Source organism: Mixia osmundae (assembly GCF_000708205.1).
Source record: "Mixia osmundae IAM 14324 unplaced genomic scaffold scaffold_4, whole genome shotgun sequence".
Taxonomy (NCBI): Eukaryota; Fungi; Basidiomycota; class Mixiomycetes; order Mixiales; family Mixiaceae; genus Mixia; species Mixia osmundae.
The window spans coordinates 159,281-185,075 of NW_014575560.1; the positions used below are offsets into that span (position 1 = coordinate 159,281).

The window sequence follows — 25,795 nt, forward strand, 5'->3', positions numbered from 1 at the left end:
TTTGCTTAATTGCTTGCAAAGTCTCGACCTGAATTTATCCGCCCCGTCCCTCGCGTGCAGTCAGATGGGCGCCTTGTCCAATACTGCGCAGCAAGCGGATTGCGCTACAGTAACCGCATGTCCGTATCAGTTGAGATGTTCTTCCATATCCGTATCGCCTGCTGGGTCGGACTGACGTGCTTTGCGAAGTAGCATTGATCAGCTGACCGAAGTCCATGGGTTGCTGCTGCCGGGGCGCTGGTCGGATCTCGAAGATGGGGACACGAGTGGAGACATCAAGATCGATTAGATCGATTAAATGGCGCGACTGATACAAAAGGGTGCAACTTTCCGAGTCGCATTCCATTCCGCTCCAGACTGGACCGTCGACAACGCGCACTCTGAGGCGACATCGGACAAGGACTGATTGCCAGTGAGGGCGGGTCTCGACCATAAAGCTTCGTGTGCTCGCTGTATGCGACAGCTTGGTCCACGGGAAAAATCCAAGGCTGTCAGTCTGGCGACAAAGATGTGCAGCGGAACGAGTTTTGCTAGAATTGGACCCTACCTTGCTGGAGACTGTGGTGGCGGCACGGGTCTACGATGGCTTGGCACTCACGCATACTCGACCGTCAACAACGCGCACTCTGAGGCGACATCGAACAAGGACTGATTGCCAGTGAGGGGGAGTCTCGACCATAAAGCTTCGTGTGCTCGCTGTATGCGACAGCTTGGTCCACGGGAAAAGTCCAAGGCTGTCAGTTTGGCGACAAAGATGTGCAGCGGAACGAGTTTTGCTAGAATTGGACCCTACCTTGCTGGAGACTGTGGTGGCGGCACGGGTCTACGATTGCTTGGCACTCACGCATACTCGACCGCCGGCAACGCACTTCTCCGATTTCGCCGACCTTTGCTAGCCTCAAGCTAAGCCAACAGGACCATTAGTGCTGCCTGCGATATGCGTACTTCTCCTCGCGCTAAGAGAGCATGTAGTACCACAAGTCTTACAATCTCTACAAGACACAACAATGACGACTAGTGTTTGCGGTTCTCGAGCTCTTGCTGATTGACGAGTTCGAAGTACAATTTGCGGTTCTGCAGTAGCTGTGTATGAGTGCCTTTTTCCAGCACCTTGCCTTCTCTGAGAACATAGATCATGTCTGCCGACTGAATGGATGACAGTCGATGAGCTATCGCTATAGTCGAGCGAGACTTGACAGCTTCGTCAAGAGCCTTTTGCACGACGCGCTCGGACTCGGAATCGAGTGCACTGCGCAGGCTGCAGGTAAGCTGGTGGTCTAGCAATGCGGATGAACTCCGACGTACCTTGTGGCTTCATCGAGCAATAGTAGTTTCGGTTTGCGTATCAGCGCACGAGCAAGGCATACTCGCTGTTTTTGACCACCGGAGAGCTGACCGCCTTTGCTGCCGACGGCGGTCTCGTAGCCATCTGGCAGCGTCATGATGAAATCGTGTATGTTAGACTGTCGTGCAGCATCGAAGACCTCCTCATCTGTGACCTGATCTGCCGGTTTCGTCGCGCCCATGACGATATTCCACTTGACAGTACCGCTGTAAAGCGTGGGCTGCTGAGCAACGAGCGCGAGCTGATCTCGATACGCGCCCGTATTGAGCGTTGGCAAGGGCCGACCATCGAACCGAATGACGCCTTCGATCGGGTCGTAGAACCGCTCGGCCAGCTGTATCAAGGTCGACTTGCCACAGCCTGAAGATCCACAAAGGGCGATGAACTGCCCGGGTTTGACTTCGATATCTATGCCTTTGAGAACGGGGATATGCGGTCTTGTTGCGTACCGAAACTTGACGTCTCGAGCCTCCAGACCGCCCACGGGCGCCTCGATGATCTCGCCAGTTGTATCGTCAGAAGCGATACTGGCTCGGCTGTCCAGCAGAGCTAGCGTTTGCCGGGCTGCTCCGATCGCGCCAGCGGCACTGGGAGCATAGCTGAGCGTGTTGCCGATGCCAACTGAGCCAAGCACAACAGCAGAGAATGCGACGTAGAAGCTTCTGGTAGATAGTCCGTCGTCGACCAGGAGATGCGAGCCGTACCAGAATATGAGCGCGATGACAAAGTACGATAGCGCTTGACTGATACCGTAGACAATATTGGAGTTGAGAGACTGACGATTGGTGTACTCCTGAGGCTTGCGCAGAGCTTCGGAATAGATCCGCACGCAGTCAGCCTCTCTCGTAAGAGCAGCGACGGTGCGAAGACTGGCTGCAGCTTCGCAAGCTATTTGAGCACTTTCTTCGTGGACGACCTTGATCTTGGCATCACGTTCGACGACCACCTTTGTGCGTACCACGCCAGCGCCGATGGTGAAGGGAACGAGCGCGAGAGCGACTGCGCCAATTTTCGGTGCAAAGCCAATGCCGACGACCACGCCAGCCAATAGGGTGACCAAAGACTGCACCAGGACCCCCAGAGTAACACCAGCCATACCATTGATTTTCGAAGCTCGATCAGAAACTGCGGTGACGAGCACGCCAGTCGAGTTGACTTCGAGGTCAAAGAAGGACACGTCTTGACGGAGCTCGGCCTCGAGTGTTCGTCTGCGTATCTGAGCCGACAAGCGCTCTGCTGCTGCAGCAAGGTAGTAGTTCTGCATCCAGATCGAGATCGCGGCGAAGATTGCTAAGCCGAGCGATATGAGACCGTACAGCTGACCTGCATGAGCAAGTGCACCTGGTGTAGGATCACCGAAAGCACCAATGACGAAGCCAAAGATGACCGAATAAGCAGGATAGACTAGACCGGCCAGTGCAGCTCCGAGCGTTCCCAAGCAGTAAGTCTTCCATTCGTCGTGATCGCTGAGCTGTCCGATGCGCTTAAACAGCGTGTAGATACCGTAGCGAGATGGTGAGTCATTGATGTTGAGCGGTAGAGCAGACTTGGGATCTTGCTCATTCGGGTCATTGCTTCGAGATGGCTTGAGTGAAATCTTGTGCCTCAAGCTAGGCCGTGAAGGCGTCGACAGTAGCTGCGGTCTGACAGCATTGACCTCCTCGAGCAGCTGCTCCTCTTCATTTTCAGGATCAGAAGATGGCTCGGCATCATCCATAAATCGTTGTGCGGACACAAGTCGCGCATATGCGCCATTTTGACGTTGCAGTAGCTCCGCGTGTCGGCCTTGCTCTAGGATGCGACCGGAGCTCATAACGACGATGTTGTGACTGTCCTTGATTGTGGAAAGACGATGAGCGATTGTGATGGTCGTGCGAGACTGCGAAACATTGTCCAGTGCTGCTTGTACGACCGCCTCGGAAGTGCCATCGAGCGCTGATGTGGCTTCGTCAAAGATGAGGATAGCTGGGTTGCAAATGATTGCACGAGCAATGGCGATACGCTGTGCCTGACCTCCGCTAAGCAGCATGCCTCGTTCGCCGATGCGCGTTTCATAGCCTTCGGGAAGTAGCATGACAAAGTCGTGCGCGTTGGCAGACTTGCAAGCCTCGATGACTAGCTCACGCTTCTTCTCTGCACTCAGATCTTCGTATTCGCTGTTGATGAGGCCATATTCGACATTTCCGGCGACCGTGTTTGCGAACAGTGTCGGCTCTTGCGATACCAAACCGATCTGACTGCGCAGCCAAGTCACGTTGAGGTCCTTGATATTGACACCGTCGAGCATTACCGCGCCTGGCTCGGCGACATCATAGAATCGTTCGAGCAGACCGACGATGGTGGACTTCCCTGAACCAGAAGCGCCCACAAGCGCTGTCTTCTGACCTGGCTGTGCGATGAGATTGAAGTTGTGAAGGATCTGTTGTTTCGGGCGGGCAGGGTACCAGAAGTCAATGTTGTGAAAGCTGATCTCTCCTATGACTTTGTCGAGCTTGCGACCTTTTGAGCTACCCGAATCGATTGAGGGTAGACGATAGATGGTCTCGAAGAGCTTAGCTGCTGCACCGTCGGCAGCCGAAAAGGCTTGCATATTCGGCGAGATCGAAACGAGCGAAAATGTGCCGAGCAACAGTGCGAACGTGACAGTGATGACGATACCTGCCGAAGTATCGCCTGTACGTACGAGTAGCATTCCGAAGTAGAATGCAAGACCGTATGCTGCATAGATAGACCAGTAAATCTGCCTTGCGATCTTAGCAAGGACATGAAGAAGGACGGACGAACTCACAACGCCGAGGCCGAATGCAAAGATCTTTGCAGACTTGACGCCAAGTCTGCATGCGTATATCAGCGCTTGGACCGCAGCAGAGCATGGAAACCTGCCCAGCTGCACGTTGACTGATCTTGTCATACATGTCGACAAGACGAGTCTGAGCATTAAAGGCAATAGCAGTACGCGCGGTCGAGAGTGCTTCCTCTGCCAGCGTGCCTCCCTCACCGACGCGATCAGATATCTCGGCCTTGTACTTAGACTGCAGGGAGACCATGATACCGCCAGATATCATGATGACCGGTACGATGGCCGTTAGTGCCAATGCGAGCTTCCAACTTCTGATGTAAGCGATAATGAAAGCGGCAACGAAGGTAGACAAGAATTGCACGGTCACTGGCAGCTTCTCGCTGATGCCTTCGTAGATACTGTGCGTATCTGACGCGATGCGCGTGGTGACCTCGCCAGCTCCAACGCTATCAAAGTAGGCGACGTTTTGTCTGAGTACACTGCGCAAGTAGGCCTCTCGAATGCGCTGAGTGATCGCCTCTCCTGTGTAAACGAATGTCGCGGAATAGATGAATGTAGTGATGCCCGCAGCTGCACCGATGCCGACAAGGATGCCAGCATCGCGACTGACGATCGAGAATAGCTGCGATTTCGCTGCCTCTGTATTTTCACCGCTTGCTAAGGCTAGACTGTAGTTCACAAATACTTGAGTCAAGTTGCCGAAGATGAGCGTCTGCAAAGGCTGCAAAGAGCCGGCAACGACAGCGGCGACAATGCCGAGGAACATGAGCGCCCACTCGCCACGCGTCGCGGTTGCAAGAACGTCAAAGTAGCCCGGTCTGCCATCCTTGGTACGCATAGAAGTACCGTTGAGCTGTGCTGAGATGACAGTACGCTGGTTGGGCGGAAGCGATTCGAGTGAGTCGATGTCGACTTTCGTCTCTGTTTGTTTAGACTTTTCTAGGCTCTTTTTGGAGCGTTTTGTGGAGTGCTTCTCGTCCATGCTTTGCTTTTCGCGTGCAAGTGTCTCATTGGCCGTGTCCGATGTATCTGAAGATGTCGATGAGAGTTGTGGATGGGAGCTTTCTAATGCAGTGCTAGCCGTGTCATGGCCCTCGTGTGTGTGCGTCGGGCGAGACTCGGGCGCCGGAACGCGATTGTCCGAGTCGCTTTGAGCAGGCGCTGCCGGTGCGCTCACCGTGGCGCCCGTGGCTGGCATCTCGGCGGGTAAGAGGGATGCCATCTTGATCGTGTATCAGGCTAGTACAGCGCGATGCCCACGGTGTTGTGCTTCCCTTGACCCAAGGGGCCGTCGGGGAAGAGTCCGTGTGACGACTCCTGGCGATCCGTGGAAGGCCAGCTTGCTTTGATGCTGGTCGAGTGAGTGTTGTGAGCCTTCACGCATCGGCGAAATGCTGGCCGATCTTGTCGAAAGCTCGCTGATTCTGTCGGCTCGGAAGAGCTGCCCCGGACGACGAAGTGTCGACGTGTTCGCGGTCAGTGCACGAGTGGATGAGGAGAGGTGGATGACAACGACATTGCGTCGACAGCCATTCTTTGATCCTCTCAGACCCCTGACACGTTCGACTGCAGTCCTGATCGGCCAACAGCTGGCTCTTCCGCGTGTGCCGCATTCCGTCTCACAGCTGTTCTTTGGCGACAATCTCGAGCGATGGAGCGGCGGCAGAGCGGCTGTCGGCGTTGGTTTGAGCAACGTCGCAGTACCGCATGATCGCAGCCAGCTCGCCGTCTTGTGGAGAGACGAAAATGCGCATGAGCGGCTAGCCACGTTGGGAGGCTCGACCAGTAAGCCGAATCTGTTGAGCCTCGCCATACGCTTACGAACGGGATGCAGTCAGACCTGCAATAGTCTTGACGGTCAGAGGAGGCAGATTGCGCTCTCATGCAGGCGAGATCTCTCTCACAGGCGGGAAAATCGATGCCAGCGACAGCTCTGCTTGCGCGTGCTATGTGCGAGAGACGCACGAGGAGATTGGCTTGCCTGCCGAGCGCGTACAAGTCCTCGGCGAGCTTGATCCGACATTGAGCAAAGATGGCCTAGAAGTCGCCTCATTCGTTGCCGTGCTACATGGCCATTCACAGTCCGCAGACGAGCAGATTGCGACTCTCTCCGTACAAGATCTGCTGCCCAACCCCGGCGAAGTCCAGCGAGTGTTTGCAATACCGCTCTATGAGCTGCTCGACCCAAATCGGCAACGTAAGCATGCGTTTCGAGGGCTCGCGCACCACGAGTACAGAGCATTCGACGTCTCGGACTACACTAAAGGCTTCACAGAGGATGGCGATTATAAAGGCTTGCGTGGGCAAGCGAGCACACCACTAGAGAGTTGGGGGCTTTCTGCATGGACGCTGAACAGCTTTCTGCGTCTCGTACAGCTGTTGTAGACTCTCCGAGCTTTGCCTGTCGGTCATGACGAGCCGCGACAAATCATGCGTTGATGAAATTGGAACATCCTCCGATCTCCCCGAGTTTCCTTCCCGCAGACACGAGTCGAGTCGATCTCGTTTCTGCCTTACGTGCGCTGTCGAGGCACTAAGCGAGCGATCTGTGAAAGCCATCAATAGTGGGGGATCTCAAGAAAGGTGTCAAGCGGCTGCCTGCGATCCACAAGAGGCATTGGCCGCACTGGTCCTCCGAGGCGGGCACCGCGCGATAGACGCTTTCGCACCGCTCGACCGCCTCTTTGCCCTGCTCGATAGCGTTGCGGGCTAGGCCAAGCAGCAAGAGCGATCATGGCCCATCCTTCGACGTACAACCATCGGGCTCTGGGCGCACCAAGCGCCGTCACGACGAGCTCCAATCAAGTCGTTGGCGGTAGTCACAATAGTGGACCTACCGGGGCCAGACTGGCAGATCTGCTCGACTTTGTCAAGGGCGAGTTTGACCAAGTCACCTCAGAGGCTCAGACGCTCAAGGCCCAAAATCTCGACTTTGAGGCACACAGTACGCCAAATTTGTGATCGACCCCCATAGTTGCTGATGCTGGACACATAGCCGCAAACCAAATCTCAGAAGTGCAAGCGCTCCGACACGATCTACTCGAATTGGAGCGAGAGCATCTCAAAGTGAAGGCGCATTATGAAGACGAGGTGATGAGATTGCGAAAGGAGCTCGAATCGGTACAGGCGCAAGCGCAAGGCCGGCCGAGCAACCCGCATCAAGAGCCGCTGCTGATGCCATCACATCAGCATCAGCATCGTGCGTCTCTCATGAGTATGTGAAAGCGCATGTGCTGACAGTCAAACAGCCAATGCGCCCTTTGCCAGCGGCTCTGCACCCTTTAGCACAGCACCGCCCACAATCTCGCCCAAATCTGCACAGGCCGGTACTCAGGAGCAATACAGGCACGATCATGCCGGCGGGCCTAGCAAAATGCATCCCCAGCCTCGGCGCGATTACGCAAGTCCACACGCTGCACCGCGCGAGCGACCAGATGGGCGGGAGGATCACGTGCCAGCAGCCAAACGCGCAAGGCAAGACGAGATAGCTTCCCCGCGGTTACCTGTGCCTCAAGCTGGCTCGACCAGCACGCTTCAGCGCACTGCCGCAAGCAGCGACAAGACTGGATCTGCTCCACCTGGTCGCACGACGCCGGTGCCGGCTCCCCGCCCTGCCAATGGCGGGTCACACTCTGGAAGCGGCGAGGCGGAAGATCGACCTCGTGTGAGCACTTCTGCTCGCGAATCCGAAAGCTCGCCCTCCAACGGGACACATTCTGCTCGATCTGCGCTGTCCTCCCAGACCCCGCGTGGGGGTGCCGGCACGCCGGGCAGTCAACTGCCGCTCGTCGACATTGATCCAGACACCTTGCCGAGAGATCTCAAGAAAGAGGGTTCAGATTGGTTGACCATGTTCAACCCGAAAGTGAAGCGCGTGCTCGATGTCGGGCTCGTCCATACCCTCGTGCATGACAGGCGAGCTCTATGCTGATCCCGTTGGCATCGACTGACGAGACTGAGCAGTGTCGTGTGCTGCGTGCGCTTCTCGCCAGATGGCAAGGTGCTTGCGACGGGCTGCAATAGAAATACGAATCTGTATGACACAAAGACTGGCGCGAAGCTCTGGTAAGCGGGCGATTCCTCCATCAGGGTTGTCCCCTGATCGAGTTCTGTTGCACAGTGTTTTGATTGATGATGCAAGCAACAGCAAGGCAGACAACTACATACGGAGTGCCTGTTTCAGTCCGGATGGCAAGTACATTGCGACTGGTTCAGAAGATCGCATCATTAGAGTCAGTGCATCGTCTGACTAGTGCGCAGAAGCTAATGAGTCATCCGGAGCAGATATGGGATTTGAGCAAGCGCAAGATAAGGCACGCCTTTCACGGGCACCAATCGGAGATTTACAGCCTAGCCTTTTCGCACGACGGTCGTACGCTCGTCTCTGGATCAGGCGACAAGACTGCGCGAGTATGGGACATGGACAAGGGCATCTCTGTCTTCACGCTCAATATCGACGACGGTTCTGCCGGTGACGCGAGTGTCGACGCAGGCGTGACATCCGTCGCACTTTCACCAGACGGACGATTACTTGCTGCGGGTTCGCTCGATACGCTCGTCAGAATCTGGGATGCTCAGACTGGTCGATTGCTCGACAAAGTCAAAGGCCACAAGGATAGCGTCTATTCAGTCGCGTTTGCACCGGATGGCAAATGGCTCGTATCGGGCTCGCTGGACAAGACACTCAAGATGTGGGACCTCTCCGCGTTCGAGAGCAGTAGCATCAAGCGCGAAGACAGTGGCGGTCTGGCGACTTGCATTCAAACTTTGAGCGGACACAAGGCAAGTCTAAGCTCTTTGCTTTTCTGGCCCGTCTGATCTTGCTTCGTGAAGGACTATGTGCTGTCAGTGGCAGTCTCGCCAGACGGGCACTGGATCGTCTCTGGTTCAAAAGACCGAGGCGTGCAATTTTGGGATCCGCAAACGGGCTTGGCGCATTTCATGCTGCAAGGTCACAAGAACTCTGGTGAGTCTCGTGCTGTGGCCTAGAGCACTCAGGCTGATGGTAGCATCGACCAGTGATTTCGATTGCGGTGTCGCAAGTCGGGGGCTACCTTGCTACAGGGAGCGGTGACTGGCATGCGCGGATCTGGTCGTTCAGCGGCTATTCTTGAGTTGTAGACCTCTTTGCAAAAACATGAACATGGGGTACTGCTAGTACAGACTGAAGCAGGGGCGGATTGACAAAGTAGATGGTCTCGAAATGCTGAGGCGGAAAGCGCTGCCCGACAAATGCTCGAATGCGTTGATCTGCCTCTTGCTCTGTCGGTGTCAAGTCAGGCTCGAGTAGGATGGTATGAGGAGGGAGGAAGCCGCGACATCCGCCTCTGAGCTCGCCTGGTGCTAGTATAGGTCGCTTGGACCAAGCTAGCCAATGAGTTACGTCATTCGGCAAGTCGTACGCCCAATCGTTCACTCTCAATCGCAGCGAATCGGCCGGAATATTCACATCAAAGAGTTCTGGGGTGTCATCATGATTGATTGGCCAGTCCAGTCGCTTGGCTAGGTATGATGTGACGCTAGGATAGTCCCGAGCAACAGCTGAGCGGAATTGTTGGTAGAGCGATTCATCTCTGGTCGACCTGCCCAAACGCTCTAGATGGCCTGTCCGTACGAGCTCGACGAGCTCTTGCCAAGATGGGGTCGCATCTGTTGCTTGCCGCTGCTGCTTGCAGATCTCAATGTAGTCTTCGGGCTTCATTGACATTGCAGATGTCTCTGCCTAATGAAACAGGCGCTCGAGGCTTTTTTAGGCCGACGGCGCCAACGTTGCCCTGCCGCCACTGACATGGCTCAGACTCGCCGCAGCAGGTCGATCAGCTAGCCTGGTCTCTTTGCAAGGCGCAGCTGCGTCTCCGCTCATCTGCTACCTGTGAACGCAATGCTGCTCAAGCAGCTAGGACTGGCGTGCCTTGCGGTCTCGGCAAACGGCACGCCGGTCAGTCCGTCGACCATCCAGCGGCTGGTCGATCAGACCTTTGGCAGCAGTGCCGACTTGCTGAGCGAGTACATCTCCACTCTCGCTGGGTCGCACTACCAGTACACCAGCACTCTCGTCTCTGCTCTCATAGATTCAGCGAGCCAGTCTACTGGACTCGACCTTGCATCCTCTCCACCCACTGTAGCACTCGCACAAGGCACCTATGCAGGCACCACCGTCAACAGCACCCTAGATCAATACCTCGGGATACCGTTCGCCCAACCACCAACCGGCTCCTTACGCTTTCGAGCGCCCCAGGCTATCAACACGAGCAGCTCGGCGGTCACTCAAGCCACCACTTCGGGCAACGCCTGTCCGCAAGGCACAGATGCCAGTGCAGTCAGTGAAGACTGTCTCGTGCTCAATGTACATGTCCCTACCGGCACCGCCGCCAGCGCTGGTCTGCCAGTCTATGTCCATTTCTATGGCGGCTCGCTCGCCGGAGGCTATGCCGATGGACCAGGAACCTATCGTAATCCCACCGCCATACTCACGCGAGCCATAGCAAACAACCAGCCTTTCATCTGGGTCGCAAGTAATTATAGAATTGGCATATTCGGCTTCATGGCAAGCAGCGACATGTCTGCCAGCGATCTCAACGCCGGCCTGCTCGATCAGAAGATGACGCTTCAATGGGTCCAGGACAATATTGCAAGCTTCGGTGGTGATCCTACCAAGGTTGTCATGGGCGGAGACAGCGCAGGCGGCTTCAGTGTTGGCCATCACTTGCTCTACTCAGACTCGTCTCTCTACCGCGGCGCGATCATGCAGTCTGGCTTTCCTACAACGTAGGCGACTGCTTTGTCAGTTTCATTGAGCTGACGTGGTGCAAACAGGGGAGGCTACCTGAGTATCGCACAAGCTCAGAGCTACTACTACACACCTTTGCTGACATCGTCAGGCTGCTCCGATTTTGCTTGCATACAAGCTTTGCCTTTCGCTACCGTCTTTGCAGCCAACAGCCTCAAATCAGCTCCTTCCGGTGTACTGCCTTACCAGCCATGTTATGACGGCGTGCTGGTCACTGCTCCTCCTGCTGAGCTCATAGAAGGTGGCAGCTTTGCAAAGGTGCCCATGATCATGGGTGACGTCAGGGACGAAGGCACTCTTTTTTCGCCCACCGGCGTCACAAGCGATGCCCAGATCGTAGCTGGCTTGAGCGCCGTCGTCGTGGGTCAAAAGCCACCTATCAACGGCAACATCAGCCAGATCTTGACAGCTTATCCCAACACGCCTGCGCTCGGCTCGCCCTATGACACTGGCACCAATCTCTTCGGTCTTAATGCAGAGTACAAGCGGGTTTCCTCGATTGCCGGCGACTTCACCTTTCATTCGAACAGGAGACGATTTGCGCAGTATGCAGCAAGCAGCGGTGTCAAAGCATGGAACTACCAGCTCGGCACGACATCCAGTGCGCTAGCCGCTGCGTCCCATCTGGGTATCTCACACGGCTCAGAGATCATCTTCATCTTCTTGCATGAGACGACAACATTTGCGTATCAGGTGGCAGACTATTGGATGTACGCCCGCCCTGCTGCTCACCTTGATCGAGCGAGCTGACGTGTTGCCCAGTAACTTCATCACTGGATTAGACCCAAATGGCGACTCTTTGCCTCAATGGAACGACTACGGTCCGAGCGCCGCATTACTCAATCTCACTGAGAACGCAGTAGACATGACGACAGATGACTTTCGCAGCTCTGCTATCTCGCTACTCCAAAGCATAAACTCTGTACCACCGACTGACACCAGCTACGGAGACTCGCCGACCTCCACTGTAGCAGCCGCGGGCTCCAGATCGACAGCAGCGACTTCGACGGGGAAAGCCTCGCCCTCTTCTGGGACATCGGCAGCATCATCATCATCGGCAGCGGCACTTGACAGTCGAAACTTCGCAAGTCTGCTCATCGCATGTATCGCTCTCGCAAGCTCGCAAATGATATAGCTACCCACTTGCATCTAGATTGTACAATGTACTAAGACCACGACCTAAGATGAAGCAGCGTTCACTTTGTCTTTGATTTGACCCAGCCACTGAGCGTACGACGGCAGGTGCTCCGCACGATCCTCGATAAGCATGCTGAGTGCCCACATGCGCAGCGAAGGATCGCCGTCTTCTTTGACCAGGTAGAGATGCGGCCAATAGGGACCTCTGCGAGACTCTCGCACTTTGCCAATGACGGCATTCACGCGTTTGTTGAAGTCATTTTCCAGCTGAGGAAGCGTGATCTTGCCGCCAGCGAGCGAGTGATAAGTCGGCAGATCAAAGACGTCATTGACCAGCTTTGGCACAGCATCACGGCCGATCCACAGGAAGAGATTCTGTCCATCTTCGATCAAGAAAAGACCGTGTCGCTCTAGGCGCTCGCTGCTGGCCGGCAACGGCAATGGCATGATCACGCCGTGCTCGCCAACCGTACCACACTGCATTTAGCTCCGTCAGCCCGGCAGAGAGAGCGCAGAGAACAATGTGCGAACCTCTGAAGGCATATTGTGTAACGAGTAGAGCTGGGGATGAAGGTAGGGTATCAATAATTGAGTTGGCAGAGTCGTTAAGAGCGCTTGGGCGTAAGATCGTAAATCGGAGGGAATCGTCGAGCTCTGCCGCAACCCAACGTGCTTGAGCAGACCAAGTATGAGCAACGGTAGATGCTTCATATTCTCAGACGCAAGCAGCTGCGGGCTGGGGCCGGAAGCTGCCCGTGAATGTCAGCGAAAGCTGATCAGCAGCCACAGCTTGACGTACAGGCCATGACAGATTTCAAGCTGCTCAGAATGTCAATGAGCTTGTTCTGGAGGGCATCGCGAGCATCCTCAAGCTTTGCCTGCATGCACCGCTCGACGGCCTTGTTCGCAAGCAAAGTGACGAGCGCCGATTGATCGACGGTTGCAAAGACCTCGCTGATGCTCGCCGTCGTCGGTAGGGCCAGCGTGATGACGCGGATGCGACGCTCGCCTTCAGCCAGACGTGAGCTCATGCTTCAAAGAGTCTGAACGGTACTGACCGAATGAGGTCGTGTGCAGTACGGCGGTTTGTAGCACGACAATAGGCGCCGCGATGGGATCTTCGATTTGCATCTCGATGCAATAGGATTGATCGATCGGGACGGCAGGTAGCGCGAGCAAATCCGTCGAGCGAACGAAAAAGTTGCCATGACACGCAGACATCCGCAGGCCTGCGGGACAGTCAGCACGGCGCAAAGGGTGCGGTGTTCCCAAATACCTTTGGAAGCTCGTACGCGCATGACCGCTTCAAGACAGACCGGACTCGTGACGACGTTGGCGAATTCGTGCGCAAATTTGAGCGCATCTTCTGATCGTCCCGCATCAAAAGCCGGATAGAAGAATGTCGCACCGCCAGTGTACCGCGGTAGACTGCCTGTATGGGCGATATGCTTGATCAGTATATTATCATACTCGAGCTGTTGAAATCAGACACACTCAGGGTAGCGACATCGGTGTAAGCCGACGTAAAGAGCCACATGTCGACCGAAATCTGCGTTCTGGAGCAATCGATGGCTAAGCCTTTGTAGAAACCTCCAGCAGCGGCCTGTAACAACGACGATTCCTGTTACACGATTAATATGCTGCGACTCGCATTAGAGCGATATCCGCACCTTTGAAGTGCCGAGCAATTTCGGGTCTTCGCGGTTCTTGAGCGCACCAGGCCCTAAGCTGGGCAACGTTGCACTCAAGACAAAGATCTTGCCTCCCACACCAGACTGTGAAGGCCCGCGAATCAGGATGAGAACTGTTGGCAAGACAGAGATGGCTCACGATAAGCTTGTACGCCGCTTGTAGCGCTGGTCCGAGAGCGCTGCCGACAGAATGCGTGTCTTTGAACATGTCATTGAGCCTGCCCAGTAAGCTTTCGATGCCGGCTCGAGCTTCGGTGAGATTGAGCAGGATGTCTGCTGGCTTTGGCAGAAAGATTTCGTCTAAATCGCCCACGACGAGCATGTTGGGCTCGGTGGCTCCCGGCTGATCTCCAATGTCAGCTTTGCTGTACCTACGCAGAGGAAACGGCGAACGTTAACAGAAAAGAAGTGCAGGCACGTGTCAATGGCGATAATGCTGATTTTTGCTCGATCGCCTTCGTTGGGGAGTCTATCGAGCGATTCCAGTAGCGTTCTTGCCGCAGTTGCAACCATGCCTGTGCGTACCTGTCAGCACAAATGACACCGACGCGCGCCCTGGCTTACCTGTTCGGATGGCGGCATAGGAGACGTCGATGAGGAAAACGTATACGGGCGGTTGTGGCGGCCTGACCATGTACTCCGAAGGCGCGACGAACTCCACAACCGAGTGATTCAGCTCGACGCGATTCCATCGATCTGCTGGCTGATTTGTTTGCTGATCCCAGTCGAATAGCTGGGGCACCTCGTTGGATAGCGAGCACATGCAGCACTTCCATCGATTGCCAGACTCGATGAAGGTCACGTAAGGATTGATATAGGTTCTGCAGCGTCGACACCGCGCGATGACGGTGTCGGTGACGACGGGCACTTCGTCCTGTGGCACAGTCAGCTTGCTCACTGGAAAATCGGGGCGCGACCTACATCATCCGGCCCGACACTGCGATAGGGCGTCAAGACGAGCGCGAAGGGCACCTTTGACTTTTGCAAGAGCGAGTTCGTCGTGGGTATAGCGTTGATGGTAGATCGCATATAGCTCGGATCGGCGTTTGCTCTAGGATTGTCAGAGATACAGCACTGAACGTCAGCAACGCCAGGATGTCAGTCTAGCCCGAGCACCCAAATCCTTGGACAGACTGACGCCTTGCGGTAGGTTTATAAGGGGCGGAGGAATGTTGAGCTCGATGGGATTCAACGGCAGGCCAATCAGATTGATGTTGGTCGTGTTAGACACGAGTCTGTTGGCGACGTTCATTGCAGCAAACGAGTTTGTCACGCCGGCCACGCTGCCTTGAGGCTGCTGCTGGGGCGAGAAAGCCGGCTGAAAGGTGGACGGCTGACTATAGCCAGCGGTAGGATTAAAAGGAAAGCCAGACTGGGGAGCGCCATTTTGAGCAGGCTGTTGCTGCCCATATGGCGCCGTTGGCATTCTATTCGCGCCCGGCAGCGTTCCGGGCGATGCGAGTGGCGGTTGCAGTCCAGCTTGTGCAGCAGGCGAGAAAAATTGACCTTGATCGTTGCCTTGCTGAGCCGTGCCTTGACCGTAATTTTGTTGATTGCCATAGTACAGCTCATTCTGATTGGCAGCGTACTGTCGCTTCGAGCGTGCAGGGCCGGGTGCACTTGTACTGGGCGTGCCACGACCTCCTGCACCTGTTTGCTGACCAGCCATGGCAGCTCCATTCGGCGCGGGTTGTCCGTGCTGTCCGGTCAGGCCGCCAGCTGGACCGGTCGGCGGCTCCCATTGCGAGCGATTGGTCGTCGTATCTATGACGAGGAGTCGACCTCAGTAATGAAGGCCAGCTAGCAGACGGAAAGCCACGCACCGATGTAGAGGTTGCGATTGTGCTGGGGATCCCTGCGCAACGTTGGCGTGAGCGACATGCACGTGGCAGTGGAGCGCGAAAGTGCATGCGTCAAGCTATGAGCACTGCAGCGATACGTACCATTGAGCAGCCCAACCAGGCGGAAGCTGCTGAGCCATCGCACTCGCTGGCCAAGCTTGGCTGGCCCTCGACACGTCGCGTGGCGACGACTGGGGTCATTTACTACCGCGTCACACAGCGGCCAGGCCAAGTGGTAGGTCGATATCAAGCCAACATGTATCGGTGATGACGTCCCGTCAAGCGCTCCTCGACGAGCATCAGCTTGCGTGGCAAGACGTTCCTTCGTCCAGTCCTCGGACCGCTCAGCCTGACCATCTGGAGCCTTCATGGGAGCCGCGCAAACTCTCGAGTATCGACTATGGCACACGCTCACACGACGAGCCATCGTCTCCCCTCCAAGAAGAAAGCGCTAGTCTGCACAGTGAGACGCCCCTGGATAGAACGCTCGAGCGCGTCGGATTTGGTTTGTACCAAAAACGATTGCTTTTGCTTGCCGGCGGAGGTTGGGCAGCCGAGAATGCTTGGCTCCAAGGCATCGCTGTCATCCTGCCTCGTGTACAGGCAGAATATGCCGTCAGCGATCGTTATATCGGCCTTCTGTCGGCTTCCATGTTTGCCGGCATGGCCGTAGGCGCGTCTTTCTGGGGAAGCATTAGCGATTCCTACGGCAGATTGTACGCTTTCCAAGGCACACTCCTCGTCACTGCCATCTTCGGCACACTCGCATTTTTCACGACATCCTTTCTGCAGCTCTGCCTCGTCCTCGTCTGTCTGGGCACAGGCGTCGGTGGCAGTATCTCCACAGACGGCACCCTGGCGCTAGAGTGTATACCAAAGACAAAACATTTTCTCATCACTGGCCTCTCGTTCTTCTTCTCACTGGGTGCTGTGACTACTTCTTTGCTCGCCCTCATCATACTGCCAAGTCGATCGTGCGTTTCGAATTTGCAAGAATCTGACGTAGCCGATCTCTGTACAAACAATGGCTGGAAATTGCTCCTGCTTGCGCTAGGCGGCGTGACCTTTGTCATGTTTCTCTGCAGAGTCCTCTTCTTCCGCTTGCATGAATCTGCCAAGTTTCTCGTCGTATCAGGCCGGACAGAAGAAGCCGTGCTTGTCCTGAGAGAGATTCTGCGAGTCAACGGCAAGGTCATCGACCTCAGTGTCGAAGACATGCAAGACGATGTCGACATGCATGACTCGGCGCCGATACCCCAGACTGTGTACGACCACGTACCCGAGTCTGCCAATCCGGACGAGCAGATAAATGGCCATGAGCGTAAGCACACGCCAAGCATCGATCGTTCGTTCTGGTCGAGATACGTAGAGAACATTTTCAGCTCCTATGAGCAGCTCAGAGGACGCATCAATATTCTCTTCTCGCCCAAGTGGGCACGCACGACGACCCTTGTTTGGCTCATCTGGTTCTTCGTCTCGGCCGGCTACACGATTTTCAATGTCTATCTGCCAAAGTTTCTCGAAGACAAAGTAGGGCGAGAAGAGCTTGGCGGCGGCTTGACGGAATCGCTACAAGAGTATGTAATCTACACGGTGGCAGGGTAAGTCGGTTCTCGAGAGTCATCAATATCTAAACAGAGCTGCATTGGCTTGCAGATGTCCAGGGAGCATCATTGGCGCCTATCTGATCGAGACTCGTCTTGGTCGCAGAGGATCCATGGCGCTCTCGACCCTTATGACCGCACTGGGAACCTTCATATTCGTCATGGTCACCTCCAAAGCAGGAGTTGTGCTGAGCTCGATGCTAGTCAGCCTTATGGCTACGCTCATGTGTACGCACTTTCACAAGCACCGTCACAAGGACTCACTGGCAGCGCAGATGCCATTATATACGGTTACACGCCAGAGGTCTTTGAGGCTCGTATCCGTGGTACAGGTTGCGGGATAGCATCTGCTCTCAGTCGCGTTGCTGGCATCATCGCGCCCTTGTTGACCGGCTTACTGCTTAGTCTATCAGTCTCTCTACCGCTCTTCGTTAGTGCGGGTGCGTTTGCAACCGCAACGATTTGTATGGCAACGCTGCCTTTCGAGACAAGAGGAAGATAGATACGTACAGACAACATCAATTAATATGATGACAGACACAACAAAGCCGCTCTGTACTCCCTGATCGAGTATAGCCATACAAACAGAGAGTTCGGATTGTCCGCTCTGAAGCGCTTCAGACGGTCTCGGACAGACAGTATGTACGCTTTGCGGTTCGGCGGAACGAGGTCGCAAATCGTCTTGATTGCCTGCGCATCGTCTTCCACCACCCAGCTTGTCTGCTCAGACATGGTACGAAACGCTTGACCATCGACATCGATGGCAAATACAGACAGCGCATCTGTCGTGCAAACGAGTTGCATGATGTTTGCTTGCGCCTTCTCGAAGACGAGGGACTTTTGCTTCGTGCGTCGTCGATTGGCATCCCGCCCGCTTGATTCGAGATCAGCAGGCAACAAAAGATGAAAGTTGCTCGCGCTGGGTAGCAGCTTGTCTGTCTGTGTCGATGCCGTAGATATCGTCGATGCATCCCTTCGCGCTGGATCTGTTCTGGATTCTGCCGCGATCTTGCTTTCGATATATTCTGCCAAGTCAGCGCGAATGACTTCCTCTTCGCCCCCTCGCATGTCGCGCACTTTCAAGATCTGATCCTTAGACCCACTACGCTGCTTGGCGATCACCATATAAAGCACGCCTTCCTGTCGGCATGTTGCTGCGACCGTCTCTACGTCGATCTCTTGCCAGTCGTGGTCGTACATCAGATCCGCTCGTATGCCACGAGCCCACAGCTCCTTAACTAGACTGAGACGGGTTTCGAGGAGTCCATCAGCGAACGAGACCACCTGGTAAAAGCATCAGTACTGGACGCCGTACAGATGTGCTCAGCCATACATAAACATCTACTCGACGACGCGACCAAGCGCCCCGATCAGATGCAGTTTGTGTCGAAAGCTCTTGATCACGCGCTATGGCTTCTTTCAATCTGGCAACCGCGATCTGGGCGCCGACGACATGCGGCAGAATATGGGACTTGTCCGGCGCGGCGAGCTCGCTTGTGATCTTGTCATACCGTCCACCTGACGCCAATGTTGCCTTGCGATTTGGGAGACATGTCTGAAAGAATATGCCGGGTCCGACAAACCGTTCGTTGAGCGAGAGCAAGGGTGCAACGAAGATCGGACGATGCAAACCGAGCACGCTAGCCATGCGAGCCATCGCCTGCAATTCTTCGCAAGCTTTCTCCACCTCTGCGCGATCGCTTGGGCATGCCGCAAGGATTCTCTCCGCAGCGTTGACTGGTTCGCTTGCGAAGTCGAGGAGCGCGAGAGTGTCGATTTCCTTATTCTCGAGGCCATGCACCTCGGTTGCTTCTTTGCTGAATTTGGCCCAGCTCCGGGTAGTACGACGGAACGCTTCGAGAGCAGAACGAACGACGGAACGACGCGAAAGTGCAAACGGTCTTAAGATGATATCGAGGATGTCAGTGTGATTGACGAGGTGCTCGTAGCCCTCTTGCATCGGAAACACGTCAAGGATTGCATCGATTGCTTGAATCAGCTCGGCTTCCGATGCAACTGTTCGCTGCTCCGAAACGATAAAGAAGGAGCTGGCGAGTGCACTTAAGGGCGAACCTCCTGCAGGATTACGCCGATAGATTGGAGCAATGGTCCAGGATTTGAAGCGTGCAAACCCAGGATCCCGAGCGACTTTACGGCAGAAAGGCAGCACGAGGTCGAAAGGCATTGATGTGACAAGACCGTCTTCGTCGATCAAGCGGACAAGTCGCGCGTGTTCCTTGTCGTAGCTTTCGTGCGCAGGCAGAATCTGATCAATCGGATACTCGATGGCGCCTCTTCGCTCGTAGATTGAACGCAAAGTTGCACTTACGAGCGAGTCAAACGCTCTGAATCTATCGGGCGCGGCATCGAAGCTATAGTCGGCACGCTTGCGATCTTGCACCGGCTGCTGGAAGACTGCATTCAACACCGATTGTCGATTGGAAGAGCCACTTTGTGAGAGTATCCGCAGGATCTCCTGAAGAGTCTCATCGACTATAGCGGACGGCAAGAGATCGCTTTTTAGGAGGTCAGCAGGCGAGGCTCGTGCTGCAGGATCATGCGAAAGTAGCCATTGGATTATGCGCGTCTGTCGTGCATCACCATATGCAGGCCAGTCATCCGGGAAGACGACCTCTGGTGTGCGTAGATGTTTTATGATATGTATCCTTTCCATGCCGGTCTTCATTGGATACCAGATCTCAAACATGACTAAAACGATTGCTTCTAAGTTAATTTTCAAGCAGACAGCGGAATGAGCTGACCTATGCCAAGGGCATACATGTCGACGCGGTTGTTATATCGGGGTCCATTAGGCCGGGCGGCCGACGTTTTCGCCATCATCTCAGGCGCAATGTACAGTGACGTGCCAACTGCAGAAGTCAGGTCAATCTCCGCGTTTAGACTCTGTGGCTCATGTGCAGCATCGGGCAGCAGCTCTGTGGCATCTTGCTCGACCGCGAGCCCAAGATCGCCAATCTTGATATCACCTCGCTGAGTAAGGAAAATATTGCTCGGCTTGAGATCACGATGAATAATGCTGCAAGTCCATCAGCTCTTTGAAATGTATAAGGCAAGTAGGCGCACTTCATGGCGGTGAAGTGCTCCATGGCACTGAGCATCTGACGCAGCAAGCGCCAGCTTTCAGAGACGGTGATGCCTTGTGAGTCTATCACCTCTCTTAGAGTAGCGCCCTCGATCAACTCCATTTGAATATACAGCGTTCGCTTGATGGTTGGCGATGAAGCGCCATTCGATAGATCTTGTATACTTGCGCTCGCTCTGAGGGACGTAGGCGTCGCAGATGCAGTAACGTTCGAGGAAGGTGCGCCGCTGCGCTCTGGCCCAAAACGAACGAAGGGGTACGAAGAAGCATCGCGTTCGTTGGCATCAGCAGCATACTCGTTGAGGTCATTCGCCATAGAGAACTCAAAATCATCATCGACCAAATCGCCATCGGAGTCGAGATCGCTGTGTTCATCATCACTGTCGTCCGAGGGCGAGGCTGAAGTGCCGTTGGTATGCACGCGACTATTCGAGTCGGATTGAAGCGAAGAGCCAAGCTCGCTATCGGCTTCGCCAGACGCTGCTGTCTCGCTCTCGATCCAAGATGTGTGGAATCGTACCAAGTTCTCGTGAGAGACGCGAGACCAGATTGTGACTTCCCTGAGAATTTTCTGCTCGGCGGTAGCATCGCGCGATTGCAGCTTGATCTTCTTGATCGCGTAGAATCGGCCATCGATCTTGTTGCGCGCTTTGCAAACTTGACCGAATCCACCCCGTCCGAGAAATTCGACTTCGACGAAATCTGCTTGGTAGCGCGAGGAGGAAATTGCCTGAGGCACGGTTAGACTGCCGAAGAAGCCAGTGTCCTCATCGGTCGCCTTGCGCGGCGACTTGAGTGGCGAGCGCATGGATGGCGTACTCAGAGGTTGCTGCAATGGCGCATAGACTACGGTAGAGATCTTTGATGGGCTCATCGCGACAGCCTGCAGCACTTTGAGACTTTGCTGAACTGTCGGCCTCTGGCGACTTTCAGGCCGAAACAGCGCAGCGAGAAGACCATGCAGATCGTCGCCGAGCTGCGCTGGTGGTCGCCGAAGGAGCTCAGTGGGTGACCCGAACACGTCCATTACTTCTGAGCCGAAGAACAGTTGCGAAAAGACGATTGCAAGATCCCACATATCCCGCGGGCGATCGTAATGCCACGGCTCGTGTATCGCTGCAGGACTGCACCATGGCAGAGGATATCTTGCGACAGACTTTGCGTGCGATGACGCCCTACTGAACGGATTGGCCGCATTCAGATCGTCGACTTCTGCCAGCCACGTTGCTCCGTAGAGTTTGAGTGACAGCTGCTGAGCCGGCATGAGCAACACATTATCCAGATTGACGGCACAATGAGGCACGCCAGCTTCGTGAAGGCCAAGGAGACTCTGCGTGAGCAAGACAGCGACTTCAAGAGCGCGCTGTGGTGGAAATGAGCCGGCAGAGAGGACCTGCCGCAGATTTGGTATCTGCTCGTCAGAGGTGATGATGAGCAGACGCTGAGGCGCGGCCTGGGCTTCTAATGCACCGCGTCCTTGAAGCAAAGCGGCGCCAAAGGTGGAAGAGATCAGTGCGCTCTTCACTTTTGCAACCTGATTGATGGCGTCAACAAGCTTGATCAGCTTGCGGCGGCCTTGATAGCTGGCAAGAAAAGGATTGGAAATCTGGAATTCATGAACTCGGATCGCTTGCAATTGACCCTCGCCGAAGAGACATTGCGCGCGACAACATTCGCCATAGGGAAGCTGGCATTCGATCCGGGCACCTCGCATTACGATAGCGTGGTCGACAGTGCCTTCGTCGAGGTAGAGGCTGTGAGGGAAACGCTCGAGCGGTATCCGTCTGCGAGCAAGCTCCATCTCGTGCTCATCCGCATCATCCGCCAAAGTTGCGCGTTCTTTCGCTCGAATCTCGCGCTCAAGTTTGACGGCGTCACGCTTGCGCTGCTTGTCCGACTCAATCTGCTCAGATAGGCGTGCCTTCTCCTCTGTCTCTATGCGGGCATGCTGCTCGGCAAGGGCAGCCTGTTGTAGCTGGAATTCAGTTTGCTCGCGTTCGGCTCGCAGGGCCATCTCGTCGCTCAGACTGGCTTGTGTGTCCGACTGTACGATGCTATGATGCTCTGTGATGATGCCGGCAGCCAGGTCGGCCAGTTCAGAGAGCATCTCTTGACCTGCCAAGCGCTTCGTTGCTGCAGAGAGTGCATCATTTAGCGATTGTATCTGGCCTTGGGACAGGCCAGCGCAGTCTTGGAGCTGGACGAGAGGTACTGCAATGCGAGGGTAGGTCTTGGGAAGAGTGATGACAAGTGTCACGCCGACTTTGCCCTGCAGGGAGACCTCGAGAGGCCGGATCCTGAGCCTGAACTCGAGCAAGTTATTGACGGCTTTCCATGCTGTCTTTCCTGCCTTCTCGCTGGGCCCGGCTGTATAGTCATCACCGTAGATGGCCTGCAGTACCTCTAGCTCTGCTTCTTGCGCCTCTTTGTAGTTCATGTCATCGCTAGTTGCCGCATCCTGTGACTCGACAGGGCGACAGTCGCGCTTTCGTGGACGTGCCCGTGCCTCTCGGCGCTCGGCAGCCCATTGCGTCATGCCAGACAAGTACTCTGTCATTCTGCCCACATACTGCGAGCGATCCAATCTACCTGTCATCGTTTGGTTGCTCGCACGAGTGTTCGAGGCCGAGTCAGCTTATAGCTTGGGTCTACATCAACGACTGACGCGCAAATCCTCAGACATCTCGACTGGGAGATCATCATAGTAGACGATGCATCGCCAGACGGCACACTAGAAGTAGCACAGCAGCTACAGAAGGTCTATGGCGACCATCGTATCGTGCGTATGCGCCAGATGTAGCACGAGCACGCGCTCAGTCCCTTGGCGCGCTCAGATCCTCAGGCCGAGAGCAGGCAAGCTTGGCTTGGGCACAGCTTACATGCACGGCATAGCCAGCTGCACCGGCAATTTTGTCATCATCATGGACGCCGATTTTTCTCATCATGTCAGGCACACTCTGTCGCGTCAATGCAAGCTGACCCGGCGCATTGCAGCCCAAATTCCTGCCACAATTCATAAGGTCAGTGATCTCGCGTGACGCCAGCCGATAGGCACACTGTTGCGAGCAGGCTGCAAAAGAGACGCGACTATGATGTTGTCACAGGGACTCGGTATAGAATAGGCGGTGGCGTGCACGGATGGGATCTGAAGCGCAAGATCATCAGTCGAGGTGCGAATTTGCTCGCGAAGCTCGTCCTATGGCCAGGTGTATCCGATGTGACTGGCTCTTTCAGGTATGCATTCACCCTGGGCAGAAGGCCTCGCTGACTGAAGGCGTCAGGCTGTACAAAACCCAGGTGCTGCGCAACCTTATCGACATGACAGTGTCGAAAGGCTACGTCTTTCAAATGGAGATCATTGTGCGAGCTAGAACATCCGGCTACACTATCGGTGAAGTGCCAATCACTTTTGTGGATAGGATCTACGGCGAAAGCAAGCTCGGCGGTGACGAGATTGTCTCGTACGCGAAAGGGATCTGGAGTCTTTTCCAGTCTGTATAGCGACAGCATTGTACAATGCATCATCACAAGCAAGTCATCATGTCTTCCGTCGAACGAGATTGCGTAACATGTCGAATGAATTGCCATCGGGCTGCAAATCTGCGAAAGCTGCCGCCGGCGTCCTCTCTCTTCCATCCATGACTTCAGTATGGAGCAGACCATAATCTTGCGTGATACTCTTGATGAGTAGGCGCTGACCCGTCTCTTCGAGGGTGATAATTTGGTCGGTGTGAAGCCAATGCTGCGTGTAAGCTTGTATAAAAGGCTCGAGAGGCCGCCAGAGAGAAAAATAGAAATCCCATTTCGCCTCGATTTTGCAGAGTATTGCTGCCAAAACTTCCGGCATGGTAATCGTCGCGGCGACGCTAAGATTGTGCTTTCGGAGCAAAGCAGATATTGAAGTTGTTGGCCTTTCATTGAAGACATTAATCCCACAGCCTGTGTGACCCTACGTTAGGGACGGCATAAACGCGAGGGGGGATGACTCACCGACGATGAGAGTGAAGTCGTCATCGGCAAAGCTCGAGTTGACAAGAATGCCGCCCAATTTCTGGTACCGAACAGGTGCGTCGACGCCCATGTCCGCATAGAGATCGTTTGGCCATTTCAGGCGCACTGGAAGGTCGCTGCAGCCTGGGAGGTCCAGTATGCCCTCAACGATAGCTAGTGCGACCATGTATTGCAGGAACACCAGCCTGGGAGCTGACCTTTTGCCCGTTCGCAAGACGAGCGAGAATTGCAAGCAGCCGGCTGGAGAGATCCATGCGTTGCCACCGCGGCCTCTACCCGCGGTCTGATGGGACGCAATCGAAACGAGTCCGCTCGGCATGGCCTTGAGCCATTTCGGATTCTTGTCGAGCGTGGTCTGGGTGCTCGACAGCGTTTCCGCATACAGCACGACACGACCAAGCAAGCTCAGCCGCCTACGAGTGAGTGCGGCAAAATAGGCCGAGAAATCGAATAGAGGCGTGACCGAGAGCGGTGGCACGCTTCCTTGCAGCCATGCCCGTACGCACTGGTAATCTGGCCGACCGTGATGTCCGACAAACGGCAAAAAATCGTTTGGCTCGCCACTGCCTACGATGCGAAAGACGTCTGTCGTATCTCGCAACATCGTTTCATCACCAAACGCCCTTTGTATGTCGGACGTGATCGATACTACGCCGAGCATATGGTTGCTCATCAGATGTTGTACACAGTAGACTGGCGGTGCAGGCGTGCTGGTACCTTCAGCAACCTCTATACCGAGCAAAAGGAGCGTGGGTAGCATCAAGGGTGCTACCCGATCGTCGGTCATGTCTGTGCGGGTGGCATATTCTGGATGTGCAGACCATAGAAGTGCCTTGCCTTTGCCGACGTGGCAAAGTACGGCCGCCGGTGCATTGTCAAGTTCGGAGTAGGTTGCTAGAACAGTCGCACGGGACGTGCTCTCGGAGATTTGGAAGGTGCCGCCGCCATTCCAGTAGACCTCGGCTTGGGAAGGCACGTCTGACCAGACTCGGCTCCAGTGAACCTGGTTGAGCGCAACGGGTACATGACGTGCGCCACTCTCGCTTTCGTAGACGAAGCCGGGAAAGGCTGCCCCCTTGCAAGTGCCGCCGAAGAAGCTCAACTCTCTGTCACCTTTGACGGCGAGTGCAGAGCCAGCCTCAAAGTCGACGTGCGCGGACGCAAAGTAGGCGCCTGCACATATCCCGAGGTAGCTACCGCCGGCTTCTACCCACTGCCGAATACATGCATTTGCTTTGCCATTCAGCCGTTGGGTGAAAGGGAGATCTCTGCCTCCTGGGATGACGAGCAGCGAAGTGCTCGCCTGCCAAGGATCATTTGCGATCGTATGAGCATTCACAGTGAGCACGTCGTGCGTCGTCGCCAGCAGGATCTTCAGGCAGCGTGCAATCCCTTTGACTGATGCTTCGGATACGCCGGCGTCGTTGTAGATGAGCACATTCATGAGACGGAGCCGGTAGCAGGAGCCTCCTC

General features: G+C 55.2%; 11 protein-coding genes across 11 annotated transcripts; 6 read left to right on the forward strand and 5 right to left on the reverse strand.

Moving 5' to 3' along the window:
* Window positions 1-372: 372 nt before the first annotated feature.
* Window positions 373-961, forward strand: L969DRAFT_391080 (uncharacterized protein). Its single transcript, XM_014713006.1, has 2 exons — window positions 373-636; window positions 751-961. Exons 1-2 carry the CDS (start codon window positions 455-457, stop codon window positions 905-907), a joined length of 339 nt encoding a protein of 112 aa, XP_014568492.1. The 5' UTR covers window positions 373-454; the 3' UTR covers window positions 908-961.
* A 53-nt stretch (window positions 962-1,014) lies between these two features.
* L969DRAFT_93707 (uncharacterized protein) lies at window positions 1,015-5,367 on the reverse strand (the record flags this gene model as incomplete). Its single annotated transcript, XM_014713007.1, has 4 exons — window positions 1,015-1,249; window positions 1,306-4,085; window positions 4,134-4,179; window positions 4,229-5,367. The coding sequence occupies 4 exons, from the start codon at window positions 5,365-5,367 to the stop codon at window positions 1,015-1,017; spliced, it is 4,200 nt and encodes a 1,399-aa protein (XP_014568493.1).
* A 169-nt stretch (window positions 5,368-5,536) lies between these two features.
* L969DRAFT_47458 (uncharacterized protein) lies at window positions 5,537-6,530 on the forward strand (the record flags this gene model as incomplete). The annotated part of the gene is made up of 2 exons (XM_014713008.1): window positions 5,537-5,930; window positions 5,980-6,530. 2 exons carry the CDS (start codon window positions 5,537-5,539, stop codon window positions 6,528-6,530), a joined length of 945 nt encoding a protein of 314 aa, XP_014568494.1.
* A 348-nt stretch (window positions 6,531-6,878) lies between these two features.
* On the forward strand, window positions 6,879-9,259 carry L969DRAFT_93709 (uncharacterized protein; the record flags this gene model as incomplete). Its single annotated transcript, XM_014713009.1, has 8 exons — window positions 6,879-7,089; window positions 7,141-7,344; window positions 7,394-8,060; window positions 8,109-8,210; window positions 8,266-8,377; window positions 8,430-8,927; window positions 8,979-9,111; window positions 9,165-9,259. The coding sequence occupies 8 exons, from the start codon at window positions 6,879-6,881 to the stop codon at window positions 9,257-9,259; spliced, it is 2,022 nt and encodes a 673-aa protein (XP_014568495.1).
* Window positions 8,863-10,033, reverse strand: L969DRAFT_86475 (uncharacterized protein). The gene has a single exon (XM_014713010.1). It carries the CDS (start codon window positions 9,850-9,852, stop codon window positions 9,250-9,252), a length of 603 nt encoding a protein of 200 aa, XP_014568496.1. The 5' UTR covers window positions 9,853-10,033; the 3' UTR covers window positions 8,863-9,249.
* On the forward strand, window positions 10,027-12,070 carry L969DRAFT_93710 (uncharacterized protein; the record flags this gene model as incomplete). The annotated part of the gene is made up of 3 exons (XM_014713011.1): window positions 10,027-10,913; window positions 10,962-11,645; window positions 11,698-12,070. The coding sequence occupies 3 exons, from the start codon at window positions 10,027-10,029 to the stop codon at window positions 12,068-12,070; spliced, it is 1,944 nt and encodes a 647-aa protein (XP_014568497.1).
* Window positions 12,071-12,114: 44 nt separating this feature from the next.
* Window positions 12,115-15,744, reverse strand: L969DRAFT_48143 (uncharacterized protein; the record flags this gene model as incomplete). The annotated part of the gene is made up of 14 exons (XM_014713012.1): window positions 12,115-12,549; window positions 12,604-12,821; window positions 12,872-13,081; window positions 13,131-13,301; window positions 13,349-13,504; window positions 13,567-13,693; window positions 13,743-13,847; window positions 13,903-14,106; window positions 14,157-14,278; window positions 14,328-14,637; window positions 14,685-14,837; window positions 14,902-15,527; window positions 15,587-15,618; window positions 15,707-15,744. 14 exons carry the CDS (start codon window positions 15,742-15,744, stop codon window positions 12,115-12,117), a joined length of 2,907 nt encoding a protein of 968 aa, XP_014568498.1.
* Window positions 15,745-15,832: 88 nt separating this feature from the next.
* Window positions 15,833-17,710, forward strand: L969DRAFT_102623 (uncharacterized protein; the record flags this gene model as incomplete). The annotated part of the gene is made up of 3 exons (XM_014713013.1): window positions 15,833-17,205; window positions 17,261-17,436; window positions 17,484-17,710. Exons 1-3 carry the CDS (start codon window positions 15,872-15,874, stop codon window positions 17,708-17,710), a joined length of 1,737 nt encoding a protein of 578 aa, XP_014568499.1. The 5' UTR covers window positions 15,833-15,871.
* A 20-nt stretch (window positions 17,711-17,730) lies between these two features.
* On the reverse strand, window positions 17,731-22,748 carry L969DRAFT_48259 (uncharacterized protein; the record flags this gene model as incomplete). The annotated part of the gene is made up of 4 exons (XM_014713014.1): window positions 17,731-18,492; window positions 18,542-19,917; window positions 19,971-20,245; window positions 20,293-22,748. The coding sequence occupies 4 exons, from the start codon at window positions 22,746-22,748 to the stop codon at window positions 17,731-17,733; spliced, it is 4,869 nt and encodes a 1,622-aa protein (XP_014568500.1).
* A 97-nt stretch (window positions 22,749-22,845) lies between these two features.
* L969DRAFT_93714 (glycosyltransferase family 2 protein) lies at window positions 22,846-23,812 on the forward strand (the record flags this gene model as incomplete). Its single annotated transcript, XM_014713015.1, has 6 exons — window positions 22,846-22,940; window positions 22,991-23,090; window positions 23,146-23,256; window positions 23,306-23,331; window positions 23,381-23,545; window positions 23,593-23,812. The coding sequence occupies 6 exons, from the start codon at window positions 22,846-22,848 to the stop codon at window positions 23,810-23,812; spliced, it is 717 nt and encodes a 238-aa protein (XP_014568501.1).
* A 37-nt stretch (window positions 23,813-23,849) lies between these two features.
* Window positions 23,850-25,766, reverse strand: L969DRAFT_73058 (uncharacterized protein; the record flags this gene model as incomplete). The annotated part of the gene is made up of 2 exons (XM_014713016.1): window positions 23,850-24,250; window positions 24,302-25,766. The coding sequence occupies 2 exons, from the start codon at window positions 25,764-25,766 to the stop codon at window positions 23,850-23,852; spliced, it is 1,866 nt and encodes a 621-aa protein (XP_014568502.1).
* Between the last annotated feature and the right edge of the window lie 29 nt (window positions 25,767-25,795).

What these genes read in the sequence shown, in the direction of transcription:
- L969DRAFT_391080 (XM_014713006.1), top strand. Translation starts at nt 455, where the DNA reads ATGCGACAGCTTGGTCCACGGGAAAAATCCAAGGCTGTCAGTCTGGCG. An exon ending in AACGCGCACTCTGAGGCGAC is followed by an intron (nt 637 to 750) that starts ATCGAACAAGGA and finishes CAGTTTGGCGAC; the next exon opens with AAAGATGTGCAGCGGAACGA.
- L969DRAFT_86475 (XM_014713010.1), bottom strand. Translation starts at nt 9,852, where the DNA reads ATGTCAATGAAGCCCGAAGACTACATTGAGATCTGCAAGCAGCAGCGG.